At 39.5% G+C, this 23,501-nt stretch overlaps 1 protein-coding gene across 1 annotated transcript; it reads left to right on the top strand.

Moving 5' to 3' along the window:
* Positions 1 to 1,285: 1,285 nt before the first annotated feature.
* Positions 1,286 to 2,209, top strand: LOC134496580 (olfactory receptor 14A16-like). Its single transcript, XM_063302298.1, has one exon. It carries the CDS (start codon positions 1,286 to 1,288, stop codon positions 2,207 to 2,209), a length of 924 nt encoding a protein of 307 aa, XP_063158368.1.
* Positions 2,210 to 23,501: the final 21,292 nt, after the last annotated feature.

Consider the following 23,501-nt stretch of genomic DNA (forward strand, 5'->3'; position numbering starts at 1 on the left):
AAACAAAACATCAGAAAACCTGCTGTTTGTTTTTAATAAAGGTCACATTTAACCACAGTGATGTACTGATCTTCTAAAGAAAATTAGTGAGTACAAACCTCTTCATTTCTTCTGAATGTAAGGGTGGCTAGGATGCTCAAGAAATGAATGAGTTCTGAAAGAAGCGCAGCATTGGGGTAAATCTTGTTATTCAAAATTCCCACTTTTGGTTAAAGGGGCTATATTTTAGAATTAAAAGTAGGTGTTCTACAGAGGAAAATGTAAATGGGAAAGCTGGAAAACTCATTTGTAAGTAAAGATTTGTGTTGTGAAATTACAATGACCTCTGAAGAAATACTACAAAATGCAAGGATGACTCAGTATCTTCCTGTCCTTTGCAACACACATGTATTTCATTAAAAACCACATTCAAGTCACTGGCCTTCTGAAGAGAAAAGATCTCAGGATCCCAGGAAAGATTAGGACTTCTAGGATGCTAAAACAAAACAAAACAACAACAACAACAAGTTCTCGGAAGAGACTGAATTGTAATCAGTGTGGTATTCAATGTGATGTTAAATCCAGCATAACTACACCCTTTTAAAAATGGAGTTTACTTTTCAGATAAAAGAACACAAGAGACATTCTAAAAGTATATTCTGTCCTCCATTTGCCTGGCTTTTAAATGAATTATGAAGAGTTCTAAAATAGTCACAAGTTTGTGTAATTATTATAAAACTTCATTTGACCTGATAAATTGATTATCCTTTTGATCCACTCGCCCTCAACTATTATTGTTTTTATGCATTTCTGGAATATTTCAGAATTCTCTATATTTGTTTCAAATTTTTGAATAAGATCCATAAATGTATACTTCACAAATTCTACACTTTTCCTAAACAATAAGAACATCAAGTCATTATGGTTTACAGAGAAGGGGGTGGGCGAAGGCTGTTGTTTTTGTTTTGTATTTGTTACAGATAAGAATACCAACATTTTGAAAGCTTGCTTTTCAGATGCCATGCAGTCAATCTTATGATTTCTGGCTAAGTTAGCACATACATATCTCATTGTAGTGAATTCCTATTTTGTAAGTGAATAGTACTGGAAAATAATTTATTAGAAGTAGGACATGGCAACTGTTTATATCTGAGCCTTTGAAAATGTGGATGGGGTATTTGGAATGTGTTGACATACAAGGGGGTAGGGGTGTTGATGGGGGATATTCCTAAAAGTATATTCCTCATCTCTCATGTTCTTTTAACGTCTTCTTCTTCTTCTTTTTTTTAAAGATTAAATAAGTGGAATGACCAACCAAACTACTGTGAGATATTTTGTTCTGATGGGATTTTCTGATGACTGGGATTTGCAGATTTTGCACTCTGTGATGTTTCTCTTTATTTACTTAATCACTTTAATGGGAAATGGTCTCATTATAATGGCAGTGGCATTTGACCACCATCTTCACAGTCCAATGTATTTCTTTTTGGTGAACCTTTCCTTGGTAGACATTTGTTCTATCTCTACCACACTTCCCAAATCCATAGCTGTATCACTGACAAACAACAAAGGGATTTCTTTTGCTGGATGTGTTTCACAGACCTTTTTCATGGTTATGTTTGTTGGAAGTGAGCTTGCTTTGTTAACTATCATGGCTTATGACCGTTATGTGGCCATCTGTCATCCTCTGCAGTATAGAAAAATCATGGACTGGAATGCCTGCATTCAAATGGCAGCTGCCAGCTGGGTATGCAACCTGATCCATGCAGTGCTGGAAACAGGTATCACCTTTAGATTAAACTACTGTGAGTCCAATATGATTGGCCAATATTTCTGTGACATTCCTCAGTTACAGAAGATTTCTTGCACTGATACCAAAGTCAATCAAATTCTGATACTTGTACTTGGGTTCTTTTTAGACTCCTTTTGTTTTTCACTTATCTTAGCTTCTTATGGTTACATCTTCTCTACGGTCATTAAAATGCCATCGGTCCAAAGCCGACATAAAGTGTTTTCAACTTGCGCTCCTCACCTGACTGTTTTTTCTGTATTTATCATCACAGCTGTGTTTTCATATATGAGGCCAAAATCACTTTCATCTCCAACGGTGGATTTGCTTTCTGCTGTTTTTTATACCATTTTGCCACCAATTTTGAATCCTATCATTTATAGCCTCAGAAATAAAGACATTCAAAATGCTGTGTTGAAAATACCCCCAAAATTCAGATAATGTATAGATTGATGGCAAAGAATCACATTTTTACAAAGATTAAGCATAGCCTCTGGATCAGCATTCCCCCAGAAATCCTTGTGCTGGAATGCCTTAAAAATCTGACTCTTTTCCCATGCCCTGGAGTAGAGTAGCTGTTGAGCTCTTATCGGGTATATTTTGTGTAGTACATGGAGTCTGTTCTGTCTGGGTATACATTCTTGTTTTTGTTCACTTTTTTATTGTCTTTTATGCTTTTATAATGTAAGCCACCCTGAGTCATTCTGGAATTGGAAGGACTTAATTTTTTTCAAATAAATAAATTCTATCCACAGAGATGACGTGGAACTTACTAAATTAAATATCATTTGAACTAAGACATTTCACAGGTATCAAGTTAAAATGGGTTTAATTATATAGAATTATTTTTTCCAAGTTAAATGCAATCATTTGTCACTATTTTAAATAGTTTTTTTTTTAATTAAGAAAATTGTTTGAGATATATTGCCTTACATAAATTCTACATTTCCCTGACAATTTTCTTCTCATCTACATCTTGAGTAGTTTCTAAATGTTAAAGTCCAAATCAGGTTCAATGTTTTGCTTGCCTGTTGATTTTTTTCTTTTTTTTTTAATTTCTGAATAGCTTTCTGGAGAATAATGTGATTCTGTGTATTTATCCTGGATTAGATTAGAATCTGGATCTCCCACTCCTCCTCTAACATCTTAACTATACACTACATTTGCTCAATAGATAGATAGATAGATAGATAGATAGATAGATAGATAGATAGATAGATAGATAGATATGGAGTTATAGATCAGCAGATAGTTCTCTGATACATCATAATAAATAAGAAAGTTCATCATGTTAGACTTAAACAGAGATCTGATTAATGTGTTTCATATTTAAGTCTCTCTCTCTCTCTCTCTCTCTGTAACTGTGTCAAAATATTTAAATAGGTATTGTGTCAGTGCATCAGGTTTTTACAAAGTATGAATTTAAATATGGATTGAGATCATTCTGACCAGATTTTTTATTTCTGCAAGTTAGACAGAATGGTTCTCTTCTCCCTGTCCTGATTTGAAAACATCCTTGAAATTCTGGACCCGATTTCTCATTTCTTATTCTGGTCCCTCCAATGGTTTACAAATGCCAGATAGATAGATAGATAGATAGATAGATAGATAGATAGATAGATAGGTATTTGTATAAAGCACGATGGAGATGGGTTGATGAAGGAGGGGATGGTATGCAATGATCAAAGAGATCTTGTAATCAATTAATCAGTTGTCAACATAATGAATTTTGAATAATGATGAATTTTCTCTTGGTAGCAGACCCAATATAGCTATTGTAAAAAAATATGTTTGTAAAAATGCTTGCATGCAATACCAACTCAGTTAGCTAAGCTATGTATATATACATACCCTGAATTAGCTTTACGTATGGTAACTGCTTCTAGAATGCTTTGTGCTTTTTACTGGAAATCATGTTTAAATCCTTTTTAAGAGGATTGACATCTTAATATATGGGAATATGTGTCAATGTCTAAAATAACTTCATACATGAGAAACACCTGATGTTAGCTTCAGTTTTGGTAAGGGAGAGTGAAGCTCCTTCACTTTGTTCCTGTCTGGTTTGTCATTCCCACCATATTTTATTTTTCAGTCATTATTAATTGTATTTCTCTTGCTTTAGTTGTTGTGAGCCCCTCAGAAATCATTAGGAGTTGGGTGGCATACAAATTTGATAAATAAATTTAATGAATAAATAGAAACAAATTTAACCTGGAAATTGTCTATGCAGTATGATTCTGTTCAAGGCTTGTTTCCATATACAGGTTTTGGATTTTCTTAAAATAAGAGTTCTAAATGTTAAATTTGATTTTAACAACAAGTAAATAAAAAAAATTGAAAATGCTAAACTGTCATGAAAAAAAATTATATTTTCCTTAATTCAGGCTTCACTTTGGTAAAGACCAAAGTGTGATGTTTTTCCCAATTAAATACTTTGTATTTTCTTTTAATTTTATATTACTCCACAAATTTTCCATGAAATATCTGTATTTTGTGATTTCTGACTATTTGTCTTTTTTTCTCTTCTCATAGAATCCTAGGTTTTGATATGGTCAATTGACTAATCAATAAAGTTATTCATTCATTCAGGGAATCCTAGGAGTAGAAGGGAACTTGGAGGTCTTCTAATCCAACCCCCCTGCCCTGTGCAGGAATCCTTTTTATTTCCTTTCATAATTAATTATCATTTTTTTAAAGAAAAACCTATTCCACCTTAAAATTTAAGTCAGATTTTTGTTTAATCTAAAATGTTTCCAACTTCTCAGGAGAACTTGGAATAAGATTTAATGGAAGACACAATTCTGAAAATACCTAGAAGCCATTTTTTTAAGCCTTATAAGGTAAACCAGTACTTTGAATTGTACATGGAAACATATCGGTGGTCCATAGAACAGATCTATGTCTATAGTTTCAATTATCTGCCAAAAGATGAGCTGTCACATTTCATATAAATGACAGTTGCTTCATAGTTCTCAAAAGCATGGATGGAGATGAAAGCATAAGTTACTCTTCTTGGGTTCTCCAGCACCAGTAGGACCACAACTATTGCACCAGCCAAAGTGAGGGGAGACCCCATGGTCACAGCTGCCAACTGAAAATCCAGCACTTGCTGTGATTCCACAATGACTCCCAAGTTATGGGCCTGTATTTTATGTGGAGGGTCATTCCATCCTGAGTTCAAAATGGAACAACTCCAACTTGTTTAGATTCTACTTTAGCCTTTTTGTTTGTTTTTTCTATTCATCTCCAAACTTCGTTTCAGATGCAGCCCATGAAGATTCAAGGCATGAGTGAATTAGAGTGATTTGATCAGCAGTTGTACCAATATGTCACTTCAGCCAGCTGGCAGGTCTTCCTGTGCATCCTTACCGATCAGGAGGAGGCCACCTTAAATACTACTATATTGATGCTTAGCTCCCTTTAACAGGTTTCAATTATTTCCTATATAGGTAAAGGTAAAGGTTTCCCTCGACATAAAGTCCAGTCATGTCCGACTCTAGGGGGCGGTGCTCATCTCCATTTCTAAGCCTTAGAGCCGGCGTTGTCATAGACACTTCCGGGTCATGTGGCCAGCATGACGACTCGGAACGCCGTTACCTTCCCGCCGAAGCGGTACCTATTGATCTACTCACATTTGCATGTTTTCGAACTGCTAGGTGAGCAGGAGCTGGGATGAGCAACGGGAGCTCACCCCACCGCGCGGTTTCGAACCGCCGACCTTCCGATCGGCAGCTCAGCGGTATAACCCGCAGTGCCACCGCATCCCGGTGGGCTATATACATGCATGTATATGCAAATGGCCATTTCATTGAAGCAAAATGGATCCATCCATCCATCCAAGTATGTACCTGTCTATATTTATAATGGCTCAGTACTAATATCCCAGATTCACTTTATCACTTATATTCATATTTTTTTTTCTTTAAATGATAAGTGTTGTGAGTTCCTACAGAACAAATATCAAGTGAAGGAAAAATGAACAGGGGGAAAAACCAAACTATTACCCTAGGGAGGGAAGTAATTTGGGAAACAGCACATAAACTGAACATATCTCACATCCGACTGAACATAGCAGTTCATCCTCAGGTCTGGTATGGATAGAGCAAGATGAACTACAAACTCTAAACCAATACATGAAAGTAATTATTTAATAGGTCTGTTCATATATTTCAAAAGACATGCACCCACACCTTTTCCCAGGTACATATGGCTACTTCAGGCTCCTACTTATTTTCAGTTAAGTCTGCATGTTTAGATTGTGTGAATGCACAGAATAAATCAACTCCCCCCCCCCCCCATTTCTGTTGGCACATTGCTGGGAAAGCCTTTGGCCCAGGAGTGATCAGAAAAGTCACACACCAGGCATTTCTATAAAAATAATTTTATTTACAGAAAGCAAAATGAAAGCAAAACATATTTAAAGGTCTTGGGCTCTCAGTGAGAGCAGCTTGACTCTCTACATGTCTGCACAGTAAGGAAAACAGAAACTAAAACAAGTCCGGGCAAGTTTCTCCCCCCAGGTGATGCAACCATTAACACGTGAAAAGGAGACAATTGAATTCAACCTCTTCACCCAGCCAAAACGATTAGTTACCATAGCAACCTTAATCTGTAGTAGGAAACATTAACAATTGCCATGTCTACACACATGTAAAGACATACATGTGTATATGTTTTCTGGGGCAAAATGTTATAGACCACCAACCAAGACTGTTGTTTTCTTCTCTGTGTTTCCAGGGAGGCTTTTATTATATAAAAACTGACTCACTGACGTGGCTTATGATCATTTTGTAGCCATCTGCAATATAGTTTGATCATGAGCTGGAATGTCTGCATTCAAATGACTGCTGCTGCTAAGATAAGCAGCTTGATTAACCCATCTTTGGAAAATAGTTTGACTTTCAGTATAAAGTCTTGTGGAGGAGGAGAAGGAGGAGGATTTGTTACAGCTGCCTACCCCAAAAACATGACCCTCAGCTTGCAATAAGTTTCTAGGCATAAGTTAAGCTTAAGGAAAGCAGATGTTATTTGTGAGGGTGGAGGGAGTGGTTGGTGACAGTTCTCAGGTATATGAAATATTTCCTTGAAGGCAAACTCTTCCTTTTTAGGGATTTTCCAGAATGAACCTTAACATCAGCTAATTATGTTATGTTCTAAGCACTTTTTAAAATACTGTAGCAGGATGTAGAACCCTTTCAAAGCAAAGGGTAGGGTACTCAGAGCAGCTTTCCCTAATATGTTTTCCCTTTATTTAGACAACCCCCTAACTTCAGAGAGCATGTCAGTGGATTTGCATCTATGGGCAGACCAAGGGGGGCAAATTATGAAACATATTCAGTGATAATACAACCAAAGCCTTAAGACTTTCATACTTACCCCCAATATAAGTATGAAAGTGTAGGATTTGTAACATTACATTGTGACCCATTTCAATTATTATTGTTGTTGTTGTCAATCTTGGTTTGTAATGGACTCCTATGAGATTTCTTTGAGTTGTATTGAGGGGCAATACATTGGGAAGGCTGTGATGGAGGCTTGTAGCATAAAGCGGATGAACAAAATATTAGTAAGAAAAAAAAATCTTACTAATATTTGCTAGCAATAATACTAGACAAATCCCAACCTTTGCAGAAGTAATTATCTCCCCTGTAATTATCTTAATAAGTATAATTGGTGTTCCAGAAGTAAAATCAATAAGCAAGTCTCTGTATGTCCATATCTATGTGTATATTATCACACAGGTACACACATAATAAAATACCATTGAGGTAGCAGACAGACTGTATCCTATTGCAGGCATCATGTTTCCACTGCAAAGCAAATCTAAAGAAATCAATACAAGGAGGCAAGCGTCCTTCCAAAATCTTTTGGAATTATCAGCTAATAACTGGTAGAAGCCCACAGGCAACCTATAACTACACAGACGTTTTGCTGTCCAGATGTTCAGACCAGTGGTATTCCTGTTCATATTGCCTCAATTGGCATGCACTTTAGATACCACGAAGTGTCTAATAAGTAATCCTATCCATATTCCACATGAGTGGTATCAGCCAGGTAACTTTCTCATTGGTGGAATTGGTTCTCAATTAATTTATATTTCCTCTCCAGAGATTTTCTATAAGAAACATCCTTCTCTAGATGAGTTTATCATTCAGGTGTAAGTACGTAATGATAAACATAGAATGCCCCCCTCTATCATTTATCTGTATCCACCCATGAATTTGTTCCTTTGTGAGTTGTTTGCTTCTCTTCCTTGTTCATTATATACTAAAATTCTCCTTTGACAAAAGAAGTGTCATGATATATTTAAGTGTGTGCAATATGCAGATAGATTCATACTATAGTATGGCATCTGATGACTTAAATAAAGAATGGTTTAAAAACTTGAACCTTGAAATATTATGCTTACAGCAATACATAAAACAGCAGGAAGATAACACAGCTAAAGAAATGGTCTTTGTAGAAACTGATTATTTATCAGACACATATTCCAGAGGTTCCCAATGAGTTGCCCTGCAACTTAACTCGTGTCCTTCAGGATGTCAAGGAAGTATCCCTAGTATACAATAATGATATGATGTTGGGTGGAGGGAGGGAGGGAGGAAGTTTGGGCTTGAATGGAAACAGAATGAAAAACTTTGTTCAAATTAACATTGTTTTGGTTAGGAATAGTAGGATATCTATGAATATTCTGGAAGTACTTATCAGAATACTATCCTTTTGTGTCTCTGTGTGTTTGTGTCTGTGTGTGAGAGAGACAGACACACACACACACACACACACACACAGAGAGAGAGAGAGAGAGAGAGAGAGAGAGAGAGAGAGCTGCTGTAGTGCTTGCAAGTTGCTAGCTTATGAGAAAACAAAACTAAGTAAAATAATAAACATTAACTTCTTCATGTGGATGCAGAATTGCAAAATGACACAGTCTCACTCTAAGGGTCAGTCAGATCAATATTCAGACTATGTAAGGCAACATCTTGCATAGATGCGCAATTCTTAAATTACTTTTTCCCTTGTTTATTGCAAGTTCACATCTCCTGGGCTTTGTTTTGCTCAGTCTGTATTTGATTACTGTTTTGTCTTCACCCTGTAGCTCTTCTTTTTCTTGTATTATTCTTCCCTCCCTCCCTGTAACAATGGTAGTATATGGTGCTTCAGAATTAGTTTGCTTTACTTAAAGATGATGTAGATGAAATGCATGGATTATAGGGGCTTTTTTCCCATACAATTGAACACTAACACTCTGTTTGCAGTGTTGTACCAAAGTTATACCAACACATCCTGGGCTTGGCATTTGCTGTTAAGGAGATCAATGAGAACCCAAAGCTCTTGCCCAATGCCACTCTTGGGTTTCACATCTATGATAGCTATTATAATATGAGGATGACCTATCGCACTACTACTCTGCACCTCCTTTTCAAATTAAACAGATTTTTCCCAAACTATAGGTGTGATGGCCAGAAAGAACTACTGGCTGTCATTGGGAGCCTTGGTTCTGATGTTTCTTTCCATATATCAAAGATAATAGGTCTCTACAAAATTCCACAGGTAGGAATCTTTATACAGGGGTACAAATCAAATGGTGGGTTTTGATAGATGGGGGGAATCAATTTATTTTATTTATTATTGTGATTTGTATGCCACTAATTTACAAGTGTCGGCATGATTAAAGAACACATTGCAGTTATCAAAGACTTCAGTTGGGGAAAGACAGGACAAAAATAGATCTGATTTTGGTCATTATTTCTGAGATTGTATGATTACTGCTGTTAAGCTATGGTCAGCTTTATCCAACTGGAGATTGCTTGGCTTAGTTTTATCTGCTGCTAAAATGCTTTGTGCTAGTATGGCATATATTACATGTTAATTGTAACACTGTGCTTTCTATTTTCTGTTTTGTTATTTTTACCTAGAAGGAAAAAAAAGTGAGTCAAAAATAGTAAATGTCCATAGTTTAACATTCAGCTAGAAGAATAATGGTTTTTAGTTTTCTGTGAATTTGCGAAGTTAATTCAAACTGATGCAAGAGGAATTCAATACATGTTGCTCCTGACTTGTATCTAAAATAAATGTATAATTTTTTAGTTCACTTATGGTTCTATTGCCACAAAGAACAGTGACACAATGCAGCCACCATCATTTTATTGCATGGTACCCAATGGAGCCCATCAGTATCTGGGGATTATTCAATTACTACGGCATTTTGGATGGACTTGGATTGGGCTCTTTGCTGTGGATGATGACAGTGGAGAATATTTCTTGCAGATGATGGAACAATTGTTTTACCAGAATGGTATCTGCTCAGCCTTCACAAAGAGAATCCCCAAACAAGCCTCTTGGCATACAGAAGACCAAATGAACAGCATGGTCTCAAATATTCACCAGCTCTTAACACATGAGACAGCCAATACATATATTGTCTATGGTGAAATCATGATAATAACATGGTTGATTCTCATAATAGGTTTTTTACATGAAGAAAATATATCATTAAGAAAGGTGTGGATTATGACAGCCCAGAATGATTTTGCATTATCAAGCCTCCAAAGCAAATCAGATCTGCAAGTGTTTCAAACTGTCATTTCTTTAACAATACAGTCGCAACAGCTGCAAAACTTTAAGAAATTTCTTCAGATCATGAAGCCTTGTAAGATGCAGGGAAATGCTCTGTTCATGGATTTTTGTGAGCAAGTCTTCAACTGTGAGATTTCAAACCCTCAGAAGCCAATGGAATTGAATGGAATATGTACTGGGGAGGAGAGGCTGGATAATCTTCCTGGGCCTTTGTTTGAACTGTTTGTGTCTGGACACAGCTACAGTATCTATAATGCTGTCTATGCTGTGGTAAATGCTTTCTGTTCAATGCACGCATCTAGATCCAACTATAAAATAATGATGAAGAGTAGAGGATATCAGTATCAGGATCTCTGGCCTTGGCAGGTAATATCTACATGATAAATAACTTTGTTTCCACAAACATGTCAGTACATTGTGGAATAACATCCAATATCCTCTTACAGACTGCAGAACCAATGATATAGTTCTCCACACAGTATTTATACATTAGAAGAAATCCTTTAAAACTAAGCATTAAAACTGAGGCACCTCCACGATTCCCTTCATTTTTGACTTGTGTTGAAAGAAAATTACATAGATCTGTTTGCAAATAAATGTTTGTAAAAGGTGTTTCTGTAAGGGAAAAAAAATCATTTACATTTTAGTTAAAAAAAATAAAATATAAATAAAATTATTCATTCTTCTCAAATGACTGCCAAATCAAAATGCAATTGTACTTTGAAATTCTCATCTTTCTGATTTCTATTAATGTTTTAAAAGTCGCAAAAGTTTTTCATTAGTAAAATTTGCACATGAACATATAGAGATTGGTTAAAAATAATTTATAAAATGTGTATTTCAAAGCATTGCTTGGGACAAAATATAAAATGAAAAGTTAATTTAAAAGGTATGTATAAACATTTCTCTGGACAACTGTAATAATTTCATACTGATGAAAAACACAGACTGAAAATAAATTTCCACCACTGAAAATGATAGATTTGTGCAACTTTCATGGGATGAAATAAATTCCAAAAGATACTTTTGATTATGTTCTCTAAGTTATAGAAAGAAAGTTACAGAAATCCTAGAACAGTTGATCTGTCACCAGGCTTGTTCTGGAAGAAAATGAAGGGTGTTTTTTTTTTTTTATCCCCCCTCTTTTTGATGTGATCCTTTTTTTAATCTGTGTTAACATAGTTGTGTATTTTGAGAGTCTGCTGCTACTGTTGCTGTCAATTCAAATTGAGCTGTACTTCAACTCAATTTCAGTTCAAATTCAGAATGAGAACCAGTTTGGTGTAGTGGTTAAAGCACCCGTTTAGAAACTGGGAGACTGTGAATTCTAGTCCTGCCTTAGGTACAAAGCCAGCTGATGTCATTGGGCCAGTCACTCTCTCTCAATCCTAGGAAGGAGGCAATGGCAAACCACTTCCAAAATCTTGCCAAGAAAATTGCAGGGACTAGTCGAGACAGTTGCCAGGAGTCAGCACTGACTTGAAGGCACAAGAGAGAGAGAGAGATTGAAAAAGAGAGAGAGAGAAAGAAGGCTAGATTGCTTTAAAATACAATTTTAGAACATTTATTCCTTTAAATGCAGCTTTGATCTCTGATGAGTCCATCAGATAAAGTTTGCAAAACTTATAATTAATGTTACTTATCTACAACTCCTAGTCACTCTAGATTGCTAGGAATTTTAGTTCAACAAATCTATGTGGTCAAAATTTCCCTATCCCTAATGTACATTAGGACTTAGCTTCGAGAAATACAGAGAAGTGTTTCTAACTGTGGTGTAAAAATATATTGCTGGTTATATATTTGTTTCATTTTCTATTTTTACCTTTTTTCAAATAGCTCACCAATTTCTTGACCGTATTATGTTTAACAACTCTGTTGGAGAAACAGTTTCCTTTAATTAGTATTAATTAGTATTAACTAATAGAGAAATAAGAGCTGGATTTGACATCAATAATTTGGCAATACTCCCAAATAATTCACTGCAGAGAGTGAAAATTGGAAAGGTCCAACACAATGCCCTAACAGAAGAAGATTTTTTTATTAATGAAGCCTTAATTGTGTGGCATAGAAATATTACCCAGGTGTGGTATTTTATTTTATTTTTTTTAATTGTAAACTGTCCAGAGTCCCCCCTTGGGGGGAGATGGGAAGTGGCAAAATTTGACAAGCAAACAAACAAATAAATAAATGTCTTTTGGGGCTACTTCACTTGATAGATGACTAAGTCAGGAGCTGCAAAATCTGATCTTAACATGAACAACCAAACTTGATAATACATTTAGAGTTTCACATTACATTCAGATTTTTTTTAAAGTGAGTTTAAAGAGCTGATGTTATTCTACAAAAGACTTAAATGTAATTTAATATTTGCTATAGGTGTGAAACATGTACAAAAAAGACATTTATAGGACTTTTGACAATGATTTATGGGTCTCAATAAATCTGTTTGCTATAATAGCCATGTCTATTGTTCTAGACGTGGTGGCACTGCGGGTTAAACTGCTGAGCTGCTGAGCTTGCCGATCGGAAGGTCGGTGGTTCAAATCCATGTGACGGGATGAGCTCCCGTTGCTAGTCCCAGCTCCTGCCAACCTAGCAGTTGGAAAACATGCAAATGTGAGTAGATTAATAGGTACCACTACAGCGGGCAGGTAACGGCGTTCCATGTAGTCATGATGGCCACATGACCACAGAACTGTCTACGGACAAACGCCAGCTCTTCGACTTTGAAATGGAGATGAGCACCGCCCCCTAGAGTCGGACACGACTGGACTTAATGTCAAGGGAAACCTTTACCTTTACCTTTTAGTGTTCTGGTATACTGTACAACAATGGCCCAAGCAGATATTTGTTCCACAATTTCAAGTTATCCATAATTACTAATAGATTGTGTGAATTCCAATTGTTATTATAATAGATTAATATAATATATTAATACATATAATGTATTAATAGATTTTTAAAAGCATAGTATTGTGCTAGATTTGATTGTTTCATATAAACAACAGTTCTTTGGCAACTGTTAATTTCTATCTATCTATCTATCTGTCTGTCTGTCTGTCTGTCTGTCTGTCTGTCTATCCTCTCATTTCCCCCAACTTGTGCTTATTAACAGACAAAGCCCACATCATTTTGCAGTCACTCCTGCAATTCTGGTTATCAGAAACAAATGAAAGAAGGAAATAAATTTTGCTGTTATGATTGCATTCCATGTCCAGAGGGGACGGTTGCAAACCAAAATGGTAGGTGACATAGCATGCACATTTGCATGTATGTGCATACACACATCTCTATCTCTATCAACTCTTTTATAGGACTGATAGGCTACACCAATCCACTGACTGCCAGCAGCAGTTACCAGACTCTCTAAGGGTAGATAGGTAAGTAGTCAAAATTAATACTAAAACTGTGCACTGTATAATAACTATATAACAAGTGGAAATCAACATTCAAGACACAAGAACCACTAATTCATCATCACTAGGGATAACCACAGCAGCTCCCACCCCAAGACTTGAAGAAGCAGCAACATAGTTTCTGACTTTCTGAAAATGAGGGAGGGGGATTCTATTCTGGAGAATGGGGGCAGTGACTGAGAAGACATGATTCCATGGTCCTTGTAGGTGACAATCTCTAATACAGGAGACAGACACCCTACTAGATATTATCAGGAAATAGTAGTTTCAAATATGCCCATGCTCTGAACTAGGTGCCTCGAGGTACACTATAACTATTCAAGCTGCTGAGTTCTGGACCAATTATAGCTTCTGAATGCCCTTTAAGGGCAGCCCCATTTACAGCATGTTGCAATAGTCCAATCAAGAGTTACATAGACAGCCATAAAATACATTATACAATGAATAGCCACAGTTTTTTTTTTAGTAAAACAATCTTTGTATCATCCATCTAAGAGCTCTCAATCATTTTAACTTCTTTGTTCAGAAGATCAAAACTGTGGTTACTCAGCACAAAGTTGATCATGATAGGAGAAACTTTTGCATATTCAGCTGAGTATATGACAGATATAACATTACTGTATGAATGCAGTTGTCTGGGTTCGTTGATGATGCAAGAACTGTGCTTTGCTTCATCCCATAGAACAAGTATATTCAGAAATAGGTACCAGCTGGATATCTTCAGCAGATTAAAGTTTAATTCTTCTGAGTCTCTCCAACATGAAGTTCTGTCTGTTACTACCTAATACAGCAATATTTGTTTACAGCTGTCCTTTATTTATTTATGTTGGTACTACAAAAAAAATAAATTAATTAATTAAAAAAATGGAATACTGTGGGGTTTTTTGTTTTTTTTTGGTATACAAAGCAATACAAGCAAATTCTCCACACTTCATTAGCTGTATTGCTTTATTTAACCAGATATTTTATTTTATATTATTACTCAATATAAATAGGTTTTCTAATTTGTTAGAGCACCCCTCCACCAGAAAAGGAAATGCCTGCCTCTCTCTCTGTCTTTTGCTGTGATTTCATCTTTCATAAAATTCTGACAAGCCTCAATCTTCCATCATTTTTATTCAGGGGGAAAAAAAAATGTTATTTGTATTTTTTTTCATGCTTTCTATACAAGAATGGAGCTTGATTCTTTCCCCAGATATTACTCCAGATTACGTCATCAGTTCAGACCTGAGATTTGGTGAGAACTGAACTGGATCAGAACATTCCAAAGATCCAGATTGGGTAATCTCTGCAGATCTTGCTATTTATTAACATGTATTTTTCAAGTAACTAATTCAATATATGGAACATATAGGTAGAACTCAATATGCACAGTAAAGTCTACTTTAGAAGTTGACAAAAATTCCCACCTGTTCTCAGATTAATTGATACAAAATCTTTTTCCCCCAGATACGGAAAAATGCTTCAAATGCCAAGAAGATCAATATCCTGACAAGGATCAAGATCAGTGCATTCCCAAAACTACAATCTTTCTGTCCTGCAATGATCCTTTAGGAATAAGTTCAACTTCAGCTGCAGGTTTTTTTTATCTTGATCACAGTCCTTGTGCTAGGAATTTTTATTAAGAAAAAAGACACTCCCATAGTCAAAGCCAATAACCTGGACATCAGCTACATTCTTCTGATTTCTCTCCTGTTTTGTTTTCTCTGTTCTTTGTTTTTCATTGGACAACCTAAAAAGGTGACCTGCCTTCTCCAGCAACCTGCTTTTGGTATCATCTTCTCAATAGCCATTTCTTCTGTGCTGGCCAAAACCATCACTGTAATTTTAGCTTTCATGGTCACCAAGCCAGGATCCAGAATGAGGAAATGGGTGGGGAAAAAACTGGCTGCCTTTATTGTTCTTTGCTGTCCCCTGATTCAAGCACTGATTTGTGTGGTGTGGCTAGCAAGGTCTCCCCCATTTCCAGACACTGATACTCAATCATTAGCCAAAAATATCATATTAAAATGTAATGAAGGGTCCATCACTATCTTCTACATTGTCATGGGCTATTTGGGCTTTTTGTCCATTATTAGTGTCACTGTAGCTTTTTTAGCCAGAAAGTTGCCAGATTGTTTCAATGAAGCTAAGTTAATTACCTTCAGCATGCTAATCTTTTGCAGTGTCTGGGTTTTATTTGTTCCTACTTACTTAAGCACCAAAGGCAGATATATGGTTGCTGTGGAAATCTTCTCAATTCTAGCTTCAAGTGCTGGCTTACTGGGCTGTATATTTTTCCCTAAATGTTACATTATTTTAATGAAGCCTGAACTGAACATGAGGGAGCAGCTAATAAAGAGAATGGAATGAAGAAATTAAGAAATTAAGAATCTTTTACATGTATCCCTTATTGCAGTCCAGTTCCTTTTATTCATACAACCAAAGCAAATACAACCAACAACATGTACACAGAACAATACATACAACAAAGGATGAAAAATTTGTAATGAATAATAATTATGCTTACTTCCACCAATCTACTATCTTGTGCATGCCTGTGTTGTTATTTTATTACTTTGGGCTGCTTAGATCTTCTCTTATTTTACAAGCTTCAGTTCAGTTAAGTTCAATTCTATTACGGTCACTGACCAGTACAATATACAATTCTATAAAGATATACACATTAGCCTTAGCCTTAAAATATGAGCCATCTGATTTAAAATAATTTTAAATTTGAATTTACAAGTTCCAATTAAATATTAAAATACATTTAGATCACAATGTAAATGAGCCCCTTAATAAAATTTGAAAACAACCTTATTAATTTGCATTATCATGACTAATATTCTATCAAATATAAGTGTCTATAAAAATATGATATGTAAAATATTAGACAGAGGAATAAAAAGAGTAAAATATCATATATAAAATGTGATATATAGACCACAAAGTTATTACAAGGAGTACATTACTACATTTTTCCAATCATAATCTGACTATCTTCATAGCAGCTGCACAGAATCTGGCTACTTGCGCCGTGACAATTGGATGTTCGTCTATAAGTAACATTTGCATATAATCTATATCTTTCCATCTAGGGTATTTATTTGTCAAAGGTAATATTAATTTACTCCTGAGCTTTTTATAAAAAGGACAATGGAGAAGCACATGGTCTGTGGTTTCTATCTCTCCATTGTTACAAGGGCACCACCTTGCAGCTATTGGTATTTTTTTTTTTTTTTTTTTTTTGTATCTGCCTTCCAAGACTGCAGAAGGGAGTACATGGCTTCGAGCTAGGGAGAAGGCTTTCTGCTGGCTAGGAATTTCAAGTTGAGAAAGGTAGTTAGCAGTATTGACAATATATTTATTATGCTCTGAAGATAGGAAATGAGGAGCCTTCTGTTAGTCCATTTGTCTCTCTATGTCCTTTATCCTTTGCTTCAAGGTCAATTTTGCCTGTTCGTAATCCATTCTAAGAATTAAATCTGTGGAAAATCCTAGCTTTGCGAGACTAAATTCAATATCCTTTAACCAAGAGGATTGGGAGTAATCTTGAAAAATGAGTGGCACTAAACCTTGGGGTAATGCTTGAGTTTTAGCCAAAGGTTCAGGGAGGCTAGACACACTCTTGCCTCGATTTTTATCATGCCAACTTCCAACTGAAGATGAGCATTTGACACACATTTGGGCATTTGGTATACTGCTCTAATAAATTTTGACTGCACTCTTTCCAGAGGTGTAATGCTTGAAGTCAGAGCACCAATATAGGACCCATAAAGGAACTGGGCTAATGTCTTTGCCTGGAAGAGCTTAAGAGCTGTTGGAATATAGTGTCCTCCTTTACTCCAAAAAAACTTTAGGGTCCCTGCCTGAATCTGTGCAAAGTGTGTTGGCAGTGAGCATTAAAAGTGAGCAAAAACTTCTTCCAAACTATTTCTATGTGATGATTTGAAATATGTTTATAAACTGGCCACCCCACTTTTTTTTCAACAGAGTCTCTTTCTTTCATCACAATGACCTGTAAATCTATTTAGCACTCATTCCAGTCCAATTCTCTGCTTTTCCAGTTCCACCATGGAAAATATCCTTACAGTTAGCATTCTCTCACACTCTCTTTTACACTGGGCTCTACTTGCATACATTTCCCATAATGTACTTATTTATATAACTAGATCTTACTTAGGTAAGATGTGCAATAAATTCATTCACTTGAAAAGCAGGTGTTGTATGCATAAATTGTTACTTGTTGAAGTCGAGATTCAGGAGATTCATTTTGCTGATACACCCTCCTCTTTCTCTATGTATCTGTTGGACACTGCATTTTACTTTAGTCCATTAAAGGGGTAATGAAAAAAGGTGACTTTCACACTGTTTTGATTCACTGTCTTTTGAAGACTAGATCAATTTATCTACATCAACAGTAGATAGAAGGTAGGTAGAACCCTTTCTCAGACTCCATCTTTTCAACAAAACTTTCCAGAGGCTGCATATCAACTGCATAAATTAAGTAGACCATCAAGAAATACAGAAAACCCAGTTTTCTGCCACCTAGTGGGCTATAAGTCAACTAATGTGTAATGATTGCCCTAGCCCAAATACTCAGACTCACAAGAGGCTGCTTTATGAAATCTGATTTATTAAGGAACTAAAGGCAAATACAGAGAAAGCTGAGAATGAGCAAAAGCGTGCCAAATACAAACTTAAACCCTTGGTGCAAACGTATCCCGCCTCCCTCGTAACAGCCCCGCCCGGCACAGGTACTAGCAATCGTCAGAGTTGCTAGCCTGGGAAAGTAACCTTGAGCGCAGTAAACAATGTAAATACATTCCAAAGCAAAGCCAAAAGATAACTACTCCCATCCTCCCGAGAAAGATGAAACACGCATCCAGCTAATGACATGCGAAATGTTACGATGTATCAAAGACATTGAAACGGCGAACATGACATACCGCCCCCCTAAAAATACCCTTAGGGACCCGGTTTAGTGGGATAAGCTGAGTGGAAATGGGCAACGAGAACAGGAGAAGCCACATCTGGTGCAGCGACCCACTCTGGATGAGGGAAATGTTTCCAGCGAACTAAGTATTGCAGAGTATTGCGAAGGCGTCTAGAGTCCAAAATTTCTTTAACTTCAAAGTGTTGCTGACCGTCAATCATGATGGGGGTTGGAGGTGGAGGTTGGCGGTGCCAGCGGTCAGAAGGAATAGTCGGTTTGAGCAAACTGCAATGAAAAACAGGGTGTAAGCGTTTGAGGTTATGAGGCAAGTCAAGTTTAAAAGTCACAGGGTTAATTTGAGCGGTAATTGGGAAAGGACCCACAAATTTAGGAGCCAGTTTCTTGGAAGGTTGTGAAGACTTTATGAACTTGGTGGAAAGGTAAACCGAGTCCCCTACTTGAAATGCCGGCTGAGGGGCCCGCTTCCGATCAGCGTACTGTTTATAATCCAATTGTGCATCAGCTAGTGCCTTTTGAATCATTGGCCAGGAGTCTGCCAGTTGCGTTGCCCAATTATCCGGAGTGGCCGATCCGCCGGTAGGTTGCGGTAGATCAGGGATAGGGACAAAGTCTCTGCCTTGGGCCACACGAAATGGGGTTTGGCCAGTGCTTTGATGCACTGCATTGTTGTACGCTACTTCAGCAAAAGGGAGGAGGTCTACCCAGTTGTCCTGCTGGTAATTCACAAAAGCTCGGAGGTATTGCTCTAGAGTAGAATTCAAAGCCTCTGTGGCCCCGTCCATTTGGGGATGCCAAGCCGTGGACAGGGCTTGCTTCGTGCCTAACAATTTAAGGAACGCACGCCAAAATTGTGAAGTAAACTGTGTGCCCCTGTCCGAAATCAAACGTGAGGGACATCCGTGTAGCCTGTACACGTGTACAAGAAATAGGCAGGCCAACTGACGTGCCGACGGAATGGACACGCAAGGGATGAAGTGGGCTTGTTTTGAGAAATAGTCTTTGACCACCCAAATGACCGTTTTGCGTTGACTGGGTGGTAGCTCAACAATAAAGTCCATGGAGATTTCATCCCAGGGGCAAGAAGGGGCAGCCACCGGCTGCAGCAGTCCCTGGGGCTTGCCCACCTTGCGTTTAGACATGGCACAAACAGTGCAGGAGGCAATGTAGTCTTTAACATCCTTACGTAATGTGGGCCACCAAAACTGTCTGCGAACCAGGTGCAGGGTTTTTACAAACCCGAAGTGACCTGCCAGTTTGTCATCGTGTGAACGTAGTAACACGTCTTTTCTGAGGCTTTCAGGGACATAGAGGCGATTAGATTTCCAAGCGAAGCCTCGGTCAAAAGTAACATTGTTTTTATTAGCAAGCAACCAAGTATCCGTTTTCAGTTCTTTTAGAAACTTTTGTTGCAACTGGGAGGGAATTGACAAAGCGTTCGGCTGGGCGGCGTCCGCAGTGGGAGGCTGCTGCGCGCGTGTTTGGCTACGCGTCACAGCCTGCATATCCAATTGGGGCACTGTCCACAGGGTGCTGACCACTTCTGGTGCTGCCCCGGAGTCTTGAGGTTGCCTGGACAATGCATCAGCCAAGAAATTCCTTTTCCCCGGAATGAATTTCAACTGAAAATTGAATCGATTGAAAAATTGAGCCCACCGAACCTGTTTGGGGCTCAGTTTTCGAGGGGTACTAAGAGCCTCTAAGTTTTTGTGATCAGTCCATACTTCAAAGGGATGATTCGCCCCCTCCAACAGATGCCGCCAGGCTTCTAACGCGGCTTTTACTGCAAATGCCTCCTTTTCCCATACATGCCAACGTCTCTCAGTCTCGGAGAACTTGCGGGACAAGTAGGCACATGGCTTAAGGCACCCTGTCCCGTCTTGTTGCATCAACAATGCCCCAATGGAATAATCGGAGGCATCCGCCTGCACCACAAAAGGTTTTGAGGGATCAGGATGTTGTAAAATGGGCTCTTTGACAAAAGCTGCTTTTAGCTGCTCAAACGCCGTTTGACAAGCAGGCGTCCAGCACAACAGCACCCCTGGATTCTTTACTCTCCGAGTATCTCCCACACCCTTGGTTCGAAGCAGTTCGGTGAGTGGCAAGGCAATTTCAGCGAACCCCCTTATGAATAATCTGTAGTAGTTGCTGAACCCCAGGAAACTTTGAAGTTGCCTGCGGGTGCGGGGACTTTCCCAGTCCATGATAGCCTGCACCTTGGCAGGGTCCATTTCTATGCCTTTATCTGAAATTCTATACCCCAAGTAGTCAATTTGGGTCTGGTGAAATGCACATTTAGACAGTTTGGCATACAATTCTGCTGATCTGAGTTTACTCAGTACTCTTTTTACCAGAGCCACATGCTCTTCCATGGTTTCAGTATAAATCAATACATCATCCAAATACACCAATACCCCTTTAAACAGATGTTCATGCAGTACTTCATTGATCAATTGCATAAATACCCCAGGGGCCCCAGCCAACCCAAAAGGTAACACTTTATACTGGAAGGCTCCCAACGGGCAATTGAATGCAGTTTTCCACTCATCCCCCTCCTTGATTCGTACACGATAGTATGCTTCTCTTAAATCAAGTTTAGAGAAGATCTTTCCCTTGGCCAGATGTGACAACATGTCTTTGATCAATGGCAAGGGATATTTGTTGGAAATTGAGACGGCATTTAATCCGCGGAAATCGGTACAAAGCCTCAATATCCCATCCTTTTTTGGGCGAAAGAGAACTGGCACCCCCACCGGTGAATTCGCTGGCTCGATGAATCCGCGCGCCAAATTTTTGTCCACAAAGTCTCTCAACAAAGTCAACTCCTTTTGTGTCATGGAATAAATCTTTGGCTTGGGCAATTGGGTGTTGGGAAGCAGTTCGATGGCACAGTCCGTCTTTCTATGGGGAGGCAGCTGGTCGGCTTCCTTTTCGCCGAACACATCAGCAAACATCCTGTAATCCGCTGGCAAGCCTTCCAGAGGAGGGGCCAGGCAATGCGGAGTCGCAGCTGCCGCAACCCCCACCATCTCCTCTGGGGCACCCTTCCCCTCAGTCTCTTGGTAGAACCCATCCCTAAACGTGATAGTCCGGTAAACCCAGTTGATTTGGGGGTTTTGCTGCACCAACCAGGGCACCCCCAACACCACCAAGGGACCCCCTACTGGAGCCACGACGAAGGACAAACCTTCCCGATGGCTGCCCAGCTGCAAGGCTACCCGCCCTGTGAAATGGGTGACCGGTTTGCCCCCTGCCATGGACCCATCCAGCTGTGTAAAGGCGATGGGTCGCTGTAAAGGGAAAGTAGGTAGCTCCAAAGCCGCTACCACATCGGGGTGCATTAGACACCGGGAACACCCCGAATCAATCATGGCCCATACTTCTACAGTCTTGGTTTGGGAGCCCAACTTCAGTTTCACCGTGAGAATGCGGTAACTACCACTCACCGATGAAGGCTCGCGCCCTTCCTCCACCACCTGCCCTGCGGCGCCCTTTAAAGCAGGTGGCTGGCGTTTCCCGCCGGCTGCAGGATTTCGGGCTCACCCTCCTCCTCGTAGAACATCGCATCGTCTCCCTCGGTTTCAGCCACCGCGGCTTTCTGCTTCCTCGGCAAGGCAGGGGACTTCGCCGACGGTTTTCCGAGCCGTTCCTCTCCCTTTGCCTTCGGGCACGCCGCCACGCGATGCCCCTCTTTACCACATCTTAGGCACAGGCCTTTCGCATACCGCTTCTCTCGCTCCTCATCCCAGGGTCGTTGTCCTGGTTTTCCCCCGGTGCTCGATGGGCGGCTGGGCTTCACCTCCCGCCCCGATTTGGCGGTCTTTCGATGGGCGAAGATCTCATGGGCATGTTCAGCCCTCCCCGCCAGCAGGATCCATGCGTACAGCGTATATGGGTCGTCCCTCCCTAAGGACCAGTGCAGCACCTCTGTATTCAGGCCATCCTTGAATAGCTCGATAATGGTGGCTTGGGACCAGTCATCCACCTTCCCAGCCAGCGCTTTAAACTCCAAAGCATAATCCGCCATGGATCTGAACCCCTTCGTAAGTTCCTTCAGGGCTCGCTTTGCCCTCTCTTTCGCCAAAGGATCCTCGAAGTGTTGTTTCAATGCCCAGAGGAACTCATCGAATTTTTCCAGTTCCGGCGCTTCCGACTGGCACATCTGGACATACCAGTCTGCCGCCTTCCCCTTCAGTTTGGTGGCAATGGTAATGATCTTTGCCTTTTCCGACTGGAAAAGCGACCCCCATTCCTCCATGTAGGCTTTAGCATTCGTCAGGAAAAATGAGAGTTTGGTCGGGTCCCCATCAAACTTGACTGGGAAGTCTCTCATCCCACCTCCCGCCGGGCTGCGCCCCGCCGCCGGTGCTGCAGGGGTTTGTGCTTCCCTGGCTCGCGGCAGCATGGGGCCCCGGGGCGGTCGCCCTGGCGATGCCGCGATCTCCATCTGGACCGACTGGTCCCCTTCGCGCCTCCGCACCGGCCGTCGCTGCTCCAGGGACTGCACATGGGACGAAGGGGTTGAATACCGTTGGCTTGATTCTTCCCGGACTTCCTGCAACGAGGTCACATCTAAGCTCAGCTGTTTCAGTATAGCTTCTAACGAGTCCATTTTTGACTCCAGCACTCGGATCCGATCCGGGGTGGGGGAGCCCTCCGTTGGCTGCACCTGCACCACGTTGGGGGATAAGGCGTATCTCTGCTTCCAGGATGGGCCCCCCGCCACCGTGGCATCCCCTTGGGTCTCATCCCAGGTGACCAACTCGCCTGGGGAGTTTACGGTAGTCTCCGGGGCGGTTTTCAG

Source organism: Candoia aspera, chromosome 4 (assembly GCF_035149785.1).
Source record: "Candoia aspera isolate rCanAsp1 chromosome 4, rCanAsp1.hap2, whole genome shotgun sequence".
Taxonomy (NCBI): Eukaryota; Metazoa; Chordata; class Lepidosauria; order Squamata; family Boidae; genus Candoia; species Candoia aspera.